Genomic DNA, 14,956 nt, shown 5'->3' with positions numbered 1-14,956 from the left:
TCCCAAAGCTTACCAGAGCACAGGGGAGCCTCTGCACTACAATTGATTGGGATCATCCTTGTACATTAGGTATGTTCCTTCCCTGCGCCTCACTGCATATGTTGGAGGAGCAGTTTAGACCCGGGGTCCACAAGGTAGAGATGCAATATACTCATCAATTGTGGCCAGATGATGGGTCGATGGGTTGTCAACCTCCAGTATAGAGCGATTTTGCTCCACAAAGTGTTACGCCCTCTTGGTTAGAAGTCCAGGAAGCAGTTGTCATGACATACAGTGAAGGATGTGGTCTATTCCTGTTGGCCAATGGTTCTAGCAAACAAAGGCCTCCTGATGCATTTGGAACTACCTCATATGATTAAAACATCCATCTGACTCACTACTGGTAAACCTCATTGTTACCAATATCCAGATTTTATCACATGTTCCCTGAACATCAGAATATATAGTATATGTGCTTCACTGTCCCTTCAGTCTGTACAGTATCAGCAAGACTATTACTCCCTTCAGGAATCTGTAGAACAACCATGGATCAGCCATCCACCAGGCAATTGCTTCCCAAACTTCTAACCAACCGGTTGTGTGGCACTATTTGGATCCAAATCACTCAATAGTAACTTTTAAGCACATGTTGATTGCCCATGCCCCTCCCTTATCTGGAGAGGGGAGACCACCATTGCTTGCTGTTATGAAAGGAAAGTCAGTGGGTCCATTTACTATAAACTTTGGCCCCTAAGAGACATAATAACCTTATTGGTGTCTTTTTCACCCTGCTTTTAGGAAAAATGATGGGTGAAACTCTTAGTGGTATATATGCTCCTTGACTGGGTTGTAAATTGTTCGCTGGCTCTCTTTTGAATTCTGACCTTGATCTCTTTAGGGGTTTCCCCGATACGTGCTTACTGTTATGTAATGTCATATTTTACCATTTATGTGCAAGCTTTGATTGAGTTTTCTTGTGTGATGTGATACAATATAGTTTTATGTTTTAAGATGGGCACTGTATGCCTCACTGCATTTTGATCCTGTTAGTGAAAGTCTTTTTTCCTCCAATATGTTACCTTTCTTTACTCCAATCACAGTCCAAATCTTTCCACCTTCAACTTCTACCTAGCTATATCTTTCATTGATTGCATCACAGTGATTGTATTGGCAGCTGCGCAAGAACGATCTGAGGACTTTCCTGGTACTGATGGTGCAGGCTGGGCACAATTCCACTGGGTGGCAATATTGGTGTCCAACTCATTTTCCCATTGATTGCTTTTATTTGGTTTCCATACCCACTCCCTTTTGTTTGTGATGGTATACTATTTCTCTAATGGTGTTAGTCTCTAGGTTTTCACCACTATTCCTCATCTACATTTGCTCATGTGAGTTCTCGGATGTCTCCTAACTGGTGTGAAGTACTTATTCATACTTCATGCACTTGTGTGTATTTCTAACCTCTTTTATGTTGTTATTTGCTTTGTAACTAGGGTTAAGCGGACACCTAGATGTCCGTGTTCGACGGGTTCGGCCGAACTTTAAAAAAAAGTCCGGGTCCGTGTCCCGGACTTTTACCGAACTTTTCCCGGACACGGAACCCCATTGAAGTCAATGGGGACCCGAACTTTAAGGCACTAAAATGGCTCTAAAACACCAATGGAAAGGGCTAGAGTGCTGCAAATGGCAGCAAAACGTAGTTAAGAGCATGGCAAATGTGGATAGGGAAATAACTTAAAACAACAAAAAAAAAACAGAAAAATAAAACAATGTTCTTCATCTCTGAAGGACGAGGCCCATATGGAGTAGGAGGGAGGTTGAGGTGGTGGTGGATGTGGCGGTGTCATAGGCGTGCGCACAGGGTGTGCCGGGTGTACCTGGGCACACCCTAATCACCTAGGGCACATAGCATTATCGCTCTGTTTGCCAGTGAGGAGATGGGAAAGATCTCCCTCGGACCTGCTCTGCTCTATTTCTCTTTGCCAGCAGGGAGAGTAATGTATCGGGGCCATGTACATGTAGGCAAACACATGCATGTGTATTTCAACTTTGGGGTGCACACCCTAATGCAATAGGCTGCGCACACCTATGGGCGGTGTAGGTGGAAGCGGCGGTGGAGGAGGACCAGGGCCGGATTAAGAGCATCATGGTCTTGGTGCTGAGGATTTTGAAGGGCCTTAAGGGCCGTGCCTTGGCATGCACCCAGAGGAGGAAGGGTGCAGCCATGCATGCCTAATGAGATGAACCCCAAAAACTTGGAAAGGTGGATCTCACACGTACCGACACAGACTATCCCGCAATTTAATTGATCCCCAAAGGTTTTTATTGAATAGCGGAATAGGAAATATGATCAAAAAAAGTGTATGTATCTCACACGTACAGAAGCACACTAGGCCCCAATTACTATTGTTTGTACACCTAAAAGGATGGATGAGGAGGAGGAGGAGTATGGAACAGGCAGCACCCTCAAAGCTTCAGAAGTATGAGATGAACCCCAAAAACTTGGAAAGGTGGATCTCACACGTACCGACACAGACTATCCCGCAATTTAATTGATCCCCAAAGGTTTTTATTGAATAGCGGAATAGGAAATATGATCAAAAAAAGTGTATGTATCTCACACGTACAGAAGCACACTAGGCCCCAATTACTATTGTTTGTACACCTAAAAGGATGGATGAGGAGGAGGAGGAGTATAGAACAGGCAGCACCCTCAAAGCTTCAGAAGTATGAGATGAACCCCAAAAACTTGGAAAGGTGGATCTCACACGTACCGACACAGACTATTCCGCAATTTAATTGATCCCCAAAGGTTTTTATTGAATAGCGGAATAGGAAATATGATCAAAAAAAGTGTATGTATCTCACATGTACAGAAGCACACTAGGCCCCAATTACTATTGTTTGTACACCTAAAAGGATGGATGAGGAGGAGGAGGAGTATGGAACAGGCAGCACCCTCAAAGCTTCAGAAGTATGAGATGAACCCCAAAAACTTGGAAAGGTGGATCTCACACGTACCGACACAGACTATCCCGCAATTTAATTGATCCCCAAAGGTTTTTATTGAATAGCGGAATAGGAAATATGATCAAAAAAAGTGTATGTATCTCACACGTACAGAAGCACACTAGGCCCCAATTACTATTGTTTGTACACCTAAAAGGATGGATGAGGAGGAGGAGGAGTATGGAACAGGCAGCACCCTCAAAGCTTCAGAAGTATGAGATGAACCCCAAAAACTTGGAAAGGTGGATCTCACACGTACCGACACAGACTATTCCGCAATTTAATTGATCCCCAAAGGTTTTTATTGAATAGCGAATAGGAAATATGATCAAAAAAAGTGTATGTATCTCACACGTACAGAAGCACACTAGGCCCCAATTACTATTGTTTGTACACCTAAAAGGATGGATGAGGAGGAGGAGGAGTATGGAACAGGCAGCACCCTCAAAGCTTCAGAAGTATGAGATGAACCCCAAAAACTTGGAAAGGTGGATCTCACACGTACCGACACAGACTATCCCGCAATTTAATTGATCCCCAAAGGTTTTTATTGAATAGCGGAAAAGGAAATATGATCAAAAAAAAGTGTATGTTTTTCACACGTACAGAAGCACACTAGGCCCCAATTACTATTGTTTGTACCCCTAAAAGGATGGATGAGGAGGAGGAGGATGAAACAGGCAGCACCCTCAAATCTTCAGAAGTATGAGATTGTGTTCACTGTACCCCACAAAGATTGTGTTCACTGCACCCCAAAAGGATTGTCTTCACTGCACCCCACAAAGATTGTGTTCACTGTACCCCACAAAGATTGTGTTCACTGCACCCCAAAAGGATTGTCTTCACTGCACCCCACAAAGATTGTGTTCACTGTACCCCACAAAGATTGTGTTCACTGTACCCCCCAAAGATTTTGTTCACTGCACCCCACAAGGATTTTCTTCACTGCACCCCACAAGGATTGTCTTCACTGCACCCCACAAAGATTGTGTTCACTGCACCCCAAAAGGATTGTCTTCACTGCACCCCACAAAGATTGTGTTCACTGTACCCCACAAGGATTGTCTTCGCTGCACCCCACAAGGATTGTCTTCACTGCACCCCACAAAGATTGTGTTCACTGTACCCCACAAAGATTGTGTTCACTGCACCCCAAAAGGATTGTCTTCACTGCACCCCACAAAGATTGTGTTCACTGTACCCCACAAAGATTGTGTTCACTGTACCCCCCAAAGATTTTGTTCACTGCACCCCACAAGGATTGTCTTCACTGCACCCCACAAGGATTGTCTTCACTGCACCCCACAAAGATTGTGTTCACTGTACCCCACAAAGATTTTGTTCACTGTACCCCACAAAGATTGTGTTCACTGTACCCCACAAAGATTTTGTTCACTGCACCCCACAAAGATTGTGTTCACTGCACCCCAAAAGGATTGTCTTCACTGCACCCCACAAAGATTGTGTTCACTGTACCCCACAAGGATTGTCTTCACTGCACCCCACAAGGATTGTCTTCACTGCACCCCACAAAGATTGTGTTCACTGTACCCCACAACGATTGTGTTCACTGCACCCCAAAAGGATTGTCTTCACTGCACCCCACAAAGATTGTGTTCACTGTACCCCACAAAGATTGTGTTCACTGGACCCCAAAAGGATTGTCTTCACTGCACCCCACAAAGATTGTGTTCACTGTACCCCACAAAGATTGTGTTCACTGTACCCCCCAAAGATTTTGTTCACTGCACCCCACAAGGATTGTCTTCACTGCACCCCACAAGGATTGTCTTCACTGCACCCCACAAAGATTGTGTTCACTGCACCCCAAAAGTATTGTCTTCACTGCACCCCACAAAGATTGTGTTCACTGTACCCCACAAGGATTGTCTTCACTGCACCCCACAAGGATTGTCTTCACTGCACCCCACAAAGATTGTGTTCACTGTACCCCACAAAGATTGTGTTCACTGCACCCCAAAAGGATTGTCTTCACTGCACCCCACAAAGATTGTGTTCACTGTACCCCACAAAGATTGTGTTCACTGTGCCCCCCAAAGATTTTGTTCACTGCACCCCACAAGGATTGTCTTCACTGCACCCCACAAGGATTGTCTTCACTGCACCCCACAAAGATTGTGTTCACTGTACCCCACAAAGATTTTGTTCACTGTACCCCACAAAGATTGTGTTCACTGTACCCCACAAAGATTTTGTTCACTGCACCCCACAAAGATTGTGTTCACTGCACCCCAAAAGGATTGTCTTCACTGCACCCCACAAAGATTGTGTTCACTGTACCCCACAAGGATTGTCTTCACTGCACCCCACAAGGATTGTCTTCACTGCACCCCACAAAGATTGTGTTCACTGTACCCCACAAAGATTGTGTTCACTGCACCCCAAAAGGATTGTCTTCACTGCACCCCACAAATATTGTGTTCACTGTACCCCACAAAGATTGTGTTCACTGTACCCCACAAAGATTTTGTTCACTGCACCCCACAAAGATTGTGTTCACTGTACCCCACAAAGATTGTGTTCACTGCACCCCAAAAGGATTGTCTTCACTGCACCCCACAAAGATTGTGTTCACTGTACCCCACAAAGATTGTGTTCACTGCACCCCACAAAGATTTTGTTCACTGCACCCCACAAGGATTGTCTGCACTGCACCCCACAAGGATTGTCTTCACTGCACCCCACAAAGATTGTGTTCACTGTACCCCACAAAGATTTTGTTCACTGTACCCCACAAAGATTGTGTTCACTGTACCCCACAAATATTGTGTTCACTGTACCCCACAAAGATTTTGTTCACTGCACCCCACAAAGATTGTGTTCACTGCACCCCAAAAAGATTGTGTTCACTGCAGCCCACACACAGAAAAATGGATGTGGATCACTGACACCTGCCTATCTCCTATCCCACACCACATAGCAATATCGATTGTAGTTTGTAGAACACACTTTCCCTAAAATTCAGCAGCAGCCTCTCCCTAACAGGATTGAGAAGAGATCGTAGATCGGGACTAAGTGCAGACCCCACCCCACACAGCAATATCGATTGTAGTTTGTAGAACACACTGACCCTATAATTCAGCAGCAGCCTCTCCCTAACAGGATTGAGAAGAGATCGTAGATCAGGATTAAGTGCAGACCCCACCCCACACAGCAATATCGATTGTAGTTTGTAGAACACACTGACCCTATAATTCAGCAGACTCTATCCCTAAAATGCCTACAACTCGCCCTGCCTAAACACTCCGACCTGACCCTAAATTCTATCCGGACACCAATTTGTTTTCCCTGCCTGTCTTTCCCTAATCAGCAGCCAGCACGTATGTGTGCTCTGTCCCTGAGCTAAGCAGCAGAATGACGCCGCTGCGGCTGCCTCGAACTTATAAAGACTTGGTTACATGCTTCAGACGGCCAATCACAGCTACTCATACATTTGCAGGCATGGTTGGGATAGCTTAAGGCACACCAGTTAAACGATTGTTGATTGGCTGTTGAAAGCCCGCCATGAAAAGAGCGCCAAAACATGCAAAACCCGGAAATAAAACGACCGAACACGGATTTTTTACCCGAACATACAGTAAAGTGTCCGTGTTCGGGTAACAAAAATCCAATTATTCGGTACGAACACGAATAATACAGTCCGTGTTCGCTCAACACTATTTGTAACATTTTGTTAATTTATGGGACACATGGGGTGGCTACTTTGTTATGTTTCATTCATGGCTCCTTGTTACCGTAGCACAATTCTTGTTACTTTAATATGTCATATTGCAAATTATGGGTGGTCCATTGCTGTCTGGTGTCTTGACAAAGTCAGAATGAGCTCCATTAAAGCATTGACAGTAAAATGCAAGTGCTTTGACATATCTCTTCTCCAAGACCCATGTGTGCTTCTATATAAAACTTTGTACTATATGTACGAGTATTTAAGTTACACCCAAAAATAAACTAAAAAATCAAGTGCATTTAGCCAGTGTTTCTCTGCAGCATACATTAGGGTCCAAAATAATCCCATACAAGAAAGGAAATATTGTTACTCATTTGCAGTAACAAATATAGAGCAGAATTATGATAGTCCAAAATGTGTGATTGTTTTATGTTATAACTATACTTGACTGGTATTCTTAACCCCTAGAAGGGTGAAGAATGGACAAAACGTTAATGAATACAATCACAACTATCATTTTTTTTTTCCAAAAAATGTATCACAACTGTCATTTTTACCTTGAAAATGCTATTTAATTGGGTACATTTAAAATATATGTGTAATGCAATGTAATTTATTGCATTCAACTGAACAGAATAGCTCAGTAAACACAAAGGTAGTAGATGTGCTTTGTAATCAACATATAGTGATAAGATGCTTACTTTAAATCAGCAAATACAGCAAGTATGGTTCAAATGATAAGTCAGTTTTAAAGGGTGGTATGTAGTTACAGCCAATGGGAATGCATCTTGACCATCGTGAATTGTATCCCAAGCCTTTAAAAACTGGCAAGATCTTCATTTTAAAGTTGGATATTTTCTTGCCAAGTTGCCAAACTTATCTAAGGCTTCCTGCACCAACTCTTGATCATCACAATGAGTCTATCTGCTAGTGAGAAGGCCGCTGTGCTTTCCCTGGTGGGCAAAATTGTCTCTCAGGCCAGTGATCTTGGTGCTGAGGCTTTGACCAGGTAAGCTTCTTTTATTTTTGGATATTTTTATATACAGTAGATGAGGACAGTGTGCATTTTCAACTGGATGTCCATCATAACAGTGCAAGAATACTTAGACTAATATAACAAGTTAAACTGAAAACGTTCTTATTACATGGGATAAGTCAGTCCAGTTCTATCATACATGTGTATTGCTTTTTTTAAAAAGATAAAATACTACTGATGGAATTTACAACCTGTCCCATCTCTAAATAACTAAAAGTTTTCAGATTAAGCTTTAAATAGAGAGAAAGTTTTAGGTAATTAGAAATTGCTACTACTGATATTTTATGTATCATACATGATAAAGCATTTGTTTGCAAACAGTTTCCGTCAAGCCATGAAACAAGTAGATCGTTATGTCTCAGGCCAATTTTTTGAAGGACAGAAACGTTCTTCTGCTAGCTTTACCATCAGGACATCAGGAATCAGGAACACAAAATTTGCCTCTTCCCCCCACCAAAAAGAAAAGTATACACTGTATAAATATATATATATACACACATCATATTACGTATATTAACTTCTGTTTGTTGTTGTTTTATTCTCTATTAGGCTTTTCCTTAGCTTTCCCCAAACCAAAACTTATTTCACCCACTTTGACCTGACCCCTGGCTCTGCTGACCTCAAGACACATGGTGGAAAGATTATGAATGCTCTTGCAGGTGCAGCCAATCACCTGGATGACGTTGCTGGCAACCTGTCCACCCTCAGTGACCTGCACGCCTACAACCTAAGAGTGGATCCAGGAAACTTTGCAGTGAGTTCTACTAAATATTATTATACAATAATAAGATTACTTGATTAGGGTGGACAACATGTTTAAAATGTTTAAATGTGTTTGCAGCATTATATAGTCTTGAAACTCTGGTGGTAATAAGATAAACGTGATTCAGGTAGACAAAATACCTTGGGCTTAAATGAGTTAAAATAATATAGTATTTAAACTTAAAGTGTTACTAAACCCACAACAGAAAAATCAGTCTGCATATACAGTAAAGCATGTTTGTTAAACTTGCTGTGGAACCAAATGGGTTAATCCTCTGCATTGTGCAAAAAAGGCTGTTTATCCAGTCTTCCCTGATCCTCTCCTTCTTCCACTGTCCCCAATCCATCTCCTGATAGAACAGAGCCTTTGGAATCACCCTGCACATGCTCAGTGTGGTGTGCATTGCTAGATAGTTTCTTTTCTTGGGAGAGTGCATGTGATCAGCACAGGGCCAATCAACACTGTCCAGACAGAGAACCAAGGGTTCTGCAGCCTCATAGGACAGTCAGAGTAGAATGAAAACTCCTCCTACAAGCTTTAAACAGACACTGATAGAAGTCACAAGACTGCTATATACTGCTGATGAGAAAAGGTATTTAGCAGTTTATATTTACTATAATAATTGCATTTCCATGCTCTGTGTACTGTGGGAGATCAGATATAGTGAATGCAGGCTCCTGAGTTTAATAACACTTTAAGTGGCAAATATACTGAGAAATCTGTGTAAATTTTTAGGAAAACTGTCATGACATGAATTTAGAAGTTGCTACTTCTGACTTCTCAAAAAATTTCTAGATTTGGGCCTGGCAAGATTATTCTCTGCATTTAATTTTTGCAGAGTAAGGCTCCTTTCACAAGGGGTGGACTCTGCTAGGAGTCTGCTTGCTCAGCGGGGGAATCTGTCTTCTAACCTCCGCTAAGCTGGTGGATGGCTGTTCCATGTCCAGTCCACTTATGCAGAGCAGACACAGGCACACCACGCTCTCCTCTATGGGAGGTCTGTTTACACCTGGCTGCTATCTGATCCAATCTGCTGGAACGAATCCCCATCAGTCTGTTTTTAGCAGATCATATTGGATGTTGGCGGGTGTAAATGGACATATGTATGTTTACATTCACCATTCCATAGAGGATAATGTAGGGTCAAGGTATGGGAGTATTGTGTCCCCTGATTAGAGAAGAATACCTTCCACCAGATACATTCATAGTTACATAGTGAGGTTGAAAAAAGACACCAGTCCATCCAGTTCAACCTATGATAAGTGTGTGCGTGTATTTAAGTACATTGTATACTATTATTTCACAGCAGTTTAAACATTACTGTCCTTAATAAATAATATACAGTAGGTGTGTATAGGTTCACAAAGATAATTTGTCTATAATTTGTCTAATTTGTATAATTTGCACAATGTAAACACTGCAACCCAGGGAAGCAAAAACTGGTTTAAAGCAGTTCAAACATTACTTTCCTTATTAAATATACACAAAAATAGTTATATATATTCTCTATTTCTCTTTGCAGTTGCTGTCTCACGTTATCCAGGTGGTCTTGGCTACTCACTTCCCTGGTGATTTCACTCCCGATGTTCAGACTGCCTGGGACAAATTCCTTGCTCTAGTCTCTGCAGTCCTCACCTCCAAGTACAGATAAATCCATCCTGCATAACAGGCTACATCAGTAATTACAGCAAGTAAAACAATGTGCAATGGGGAATTCTTTGGGCCCATTTCTATATATGTATTGTACTCTTGAATAAAGCCCAATATATTTTTCATTTCTGCCTCAACTGTATTATTAATATGTTTTGCTATTTGATGATCTGATATTACTACAAATATTAAAGCATGTGCCTTTTTAAAAAAAAAAATCAAACCAGGTTATGGGTTAATAAAAAAAAATAAATACTGTATATCTAATCTGATTGGATATTAAGAGTGAATATGGATTTGCAGGACTGATATTGATTTGACACAGTTTAATAAGACTTAATGCCCTGCAAGCTTTTACCTCTACAATGTATACATTTTGATGAAAATTAAGTGTGTGCATAGCCAAAATGTATTTCTTCAATTTTTTGAAAACCATAGTGAGGGGTTAAAATCCTTGTCAAGTTTTTGTTGCTGTCTGTGTCCCCAATGGGGAGATTCCCCTTTCTATGTGCCCTAGCAATTATTATCAGCAGAACAGAAAGTGAAGGGAAAATCAACCTTTTAGAATTGTCACCATAGCAGAGGTGAGAAAAAATCTTCCAATGGGCATGCTTGTTCTGATGACAGCTGTGTCAGATGGAAGTTCTCCTTAGTTTAGTGAGATTGCCTCTCTGATACAAGCAGTAAAATTAAATCTCCCCAATAAAATGCAGACAAAAAAGAAATTGATATGGATTTGAACCCTTCCCTGTTCTACCTTATTAGGATGGTGTGTGGATAATGTGTTACATGGCACCACTTCCCAAATAGCCAATAAACAGAGTCTTAAAAACTGACATTAAAAGGTGCCCACAACAAGTATAAACTACTTAAAATAACATAGGTTTATTAATCCACAGATTTCAATTTATATACTATATACGCTCTTATATGAGACGACAGTACAACATTAAAAATTATCCTGTGCAGATTGTATTAGCAGGAAGACATCCTCCCTGTGTATGAAATTACCCCCCCCCCCCCCCCCCACATATCCCAAGCTAAAGTATATGGATACATGTACCAATACATCAATACATTGGTTGACATAGGGATTCAACAATAAATGAAAAAAGTTGGGATGTTCAAGGGAGCCAAAACCACAACGTGTTTCATGGGGGTATACTGCTTTTTCATGAGATATAGGAAAACCAAAATGTTTGCTATTATCTATAATAATAATAATATAGACAAATGAATAACAAAATATATATAAATAATAATAATATTGATAATAATGTTTGCTACCTGTGCACCAGTGAACTCACAAAAACAACCAGTGCCATATTTGGAAAAGGTGTATCATCCCCTGATGAAGTCATGTGACAGTGACGACACGCGTAGGGCAGCTGATAGCATTAGATTAGTTGCTGGAGGACCGGCCAACCTTTTATGAGCTGTATGCCGCTTGGCAGCTTTGATTGAATGTGAGTTTTTTAGCCTTTCTCTTTAATTAATTTTATCCAAAACTTTATTACACTATTGGAGTCCTTTATTCTCCTTATACCTGCCTTCGGGAGCACCGACCACTGCCAGGATTAAAGAATATATTAACCACAGAAAGCATCCCCTGGAGCAATGTGGAGCAAGCAAGAATATTTGTAAAGCACAGACCCGCTGGGGCACCAGGTTTTATACTGTTACCTTACAGCAGTAAGGTAAGCTGGTAGCACAGCTATACTTTTCCAGGATTCATCCACATCCCCCCCCCCTCGTGGAATATTCACTGAGAGTCCCCCACCTTTCCTCTCTGAGAGACAGTTGGAGGGTACCTTGGCCACATAACCCCTTTTGAATTGCACTCACGGACTTGTTTTACTAAGTAATATGCCACTCTGATAATACCCAGAGGAGTACGACTACGCGGAATTATCTTCGGCTGCTGTCTTTAATCCCTGGGTTTATTTATTAGTCCCAACACTATTTGTTTTCAAGAGAACACTTGCTTTTACCTCCCTTTTTTTTTTTTTTTGTTGGTCGTTTATGAGAGCTTTTTTTCTGCCATTATCAATGAAGTATAATTAGAAGATTCATTACCTGTTTTCAAAAAATACTTGTATTCAGTGTCCATGCTTACAAACTAGCACCTTAATATTCCTGATATTTGTATTAATGTGATTGAACACTTTGTTATTTATCACCTTCTTTATTTATTGTGCTCTACTTACTGAGCTGTACCTATGACATTTTTGGACATAGTTTTCTACTCTCTTGTATTTTATTAACTGTGTATTTCTGGCACTTTTCACAATTTATTCTAGTCATCTCTATACACATATTAACTACTACTAATTACACCTTATTATTTAAACTACACCCACTATGCTGTTATTATACCATTAACCCTAAATAGGGATCTAGCACATTGATTTTTTGAATAGCGCAGCACCACCTTTTCTTTATGTATATACCCAACACGTTACGCTTTAAAATTGCGCACTCTCGTGGAATGGCGCCAAAATTCGGTACTTAAAAATCTCCATAGGCAACGCATTAAAAAGTTTTACAGGTTACCTATTTAGTTAAAGAGGAGGTTGTGCCTAGAATTATTGCTCTCACTGTAAAGTTCGTGGTGATACCTCACATGTGTGGATTAAACGCCGTTTACATATGTGGGCACGACATTCATATACGTTCACTTCTGCGTGCCAATAGGCAGGGACGGGGGCACTTTACATTTTTTTTTTTTTTTATTGTTTATTTTATTTTTATTTTTTTATTTTTACACCTTCCCTTTAATTATTTTTTTTTTTTTATCACTTTTATTTCTATTACAAGGAATGTAAACATCCCTTGTAATAGGAATAGGGCATGACAGGTCCTCTTTATGGCGAGATCTGGGGTCAATAAGACCTCAGATCTCTCCTACAGGCTAGAAAGCCTAAGATAAAAAAATAAAAAAAAAATGATCTCGGCTATTCAGCCTAGATCACAGCAGAATTTAAAACTGCCAGGCCGGGCATCCATCATAGAGAGTCATAGAGACTGCTGGGATCATCTGGTCCTCGGTATTCTCTATGGCACAGGTGTCAAACTGGCAGCCCTCCAGCTGTTGTGGAACTACAAGTTCCATAAGGCATGGCAAGGCTGACAGTTACAAGCATGACTCCCACAGCTGAGGCATGATGGGACTTGTAGTTCCGCAACAGGTAGAGGGCCTCCAGTTTGACACCCCTGCTCTATGGTGTACTTCCGCCGCTGGTGGATTCCTTCTCAGGCTCGCCGATCTTTCTTCGTTCTTCTTTCTGGGTTCGGTTCCTTGGTTTGGGCACGGTGCTGAGGGTTCCACGTGGTATAACGGACCTTCAGAGCATATTCACCGGTGACATCACTGGCTGCATCCAGTGTGAATATCTCCTAAGCAGTGCCTGTTAATGAGATATGCATTTTATCTACAGTTGACCTTAATATAGGCCTACCTGTTGGTAAAAATCACCAAGCGGACTTTACTACCACTTTAAGCTGCTAATGCACTATACAATGTGATTGTACAAGCTGCTTTAGAGTTCCCAAAACGATGTAATATGAGAACAAAACTAAAGAATCAATTCAAATAGTATCAAATCATACAGACTCTCGTACTACACTGTTGATGGTAGTTCTTAAAGAGATTGTACAATCAGATTGTATAGTGTATGGTCAGACTTACTCTTATCTCTACATTCTATGCTCTAATGCTTCAACACGACCCATTTGATTTTGGTTTTGGTTTAAGAATAGTAGGTAAACTGATTTGTTTTGGATTTATATCTTATACACACATAATATATTTGGAAAATATTTTCAGGGCCCGGTTTCTGCATAAACAACATAGGCTGTTGGTTGGGCTAAAATATGCCAGAGGAGTTACACCATAAATCATGTTGCTGATTGTTAGTAAAATGATTCCATGTACAATGACAGTGCAATCTGGCTAGGTCTTGTTTGCTTCTGCCCCTACAGAACATTCTTGATTGCGGTACAATGTATTGTGTAATAACATATTACCGATTCTGGGTCTTCTTAACACCAATTACAACCAAAGCCAATCAGCTGCAGTCATTGTTCTGGTATTTTGACAGCTGCAGGCACCAGCTGTCAGAATTAAATAGTTGGTTGGGTAAATGTGCTGTGCTGTTTGGAGTGAAATCTGTTAGAAATATACGTGTGTATGGCCAGTTTTAGTCTAGCCAATAAAATTTGATAGAAAAGCGGTGGCCCACAACAGTAGGCCTAGGGGGCAAAACGTATAAATCCAGCTCTAAGTTTCTATAGGAGTCTACAGGTTTATAGGGAAAAAAGGGCTGCACAGCCCTTAACATTACCAAGCCATTTTTAGGAGGAACAAAAAGCATTTCATTTCCAGCACACAGGATAGTTAAAGTGGCATTTGAATGGATTTATACTTTTCAGTTTTTAGATTGAGAGGAAGACTGGTATGGTTGATAGACATTTACCACTTGCCGAGCTGGCTGGCTGTCTTGGCTGCGCAGGTACGGCAGTCCACGGGAGCGCTCCTGGGGGCGAGCATGCGCCACACAGCAGACTGTTGTTCTCTCTGAAATGAACATAGAGTGCCTGTGATCCTCCTATTTGGGATCACAGGTCTCGGTGTTCATTTCACAGGTCCCTCACCCATACAGTTAGAAATCACTCCCCTACAATCACACCTAACCCTTTGATTGCCCCTGGGGGTAACCACTTCCCTACCAGTGTCATTATTACAGTAACAGTGCATATTTTTAGCACTGATTACTGTAGTAATGTCACTGGTCCCCCCAAAAGTGTCAAAAATGTCAGTTAGGGGTTCGAT

The 14,956-nt window shown here is 41.2% G+C and overlaps 1 protein-coding gene across 1 annotated transcript; it reads left to right on the top strand.

The window, feature by feature from the left end:
- Positions 1-7,590: 7,590 nt before the first annotated feature.
- On the top strand, positions 7,591-10,174 carry LOC309557154 (hemoglobin subunit alpha-3-like; the record flags this gene model as incomplete). The annotated part of the gene is made up of 3 exons (XM_082259810.1): positions 7,591-7,685; positions 8,262-8,466; positions 9,998-10,174. The coding sequence occupies 3 exons, from the start codon at positions 7,591-7,593 to the stop codon at positions 10,124-10,126; spliced, it is 429 nt and encodes a 142-aa protein (XP_082115936.1). The 3' UTR covers positions 10,127-10,174.
- Between the last annotated feature and the right edge of the window lie 4,782 nt (positions 10,175-14,956).

The sequence above is a fragment of the Pelophylax lessonae genome (genome assembly GCF_965119305.1).
Source record: "Pelophylax lessonae genome assembly, chromosome: 5".
Taxonomy (NCBI): domain Eukaryota; kingdom Metazoa; phylum Chordata; class Amphibia; order Anura; family Ranidae; genus Pelophylax; species Pelophylax lessonae.
The sequence above is the reverse complement of the archived record's forward strand: the minus strand, read 5'-3'. Positions and strand labels throughout refer to the sequence as shown.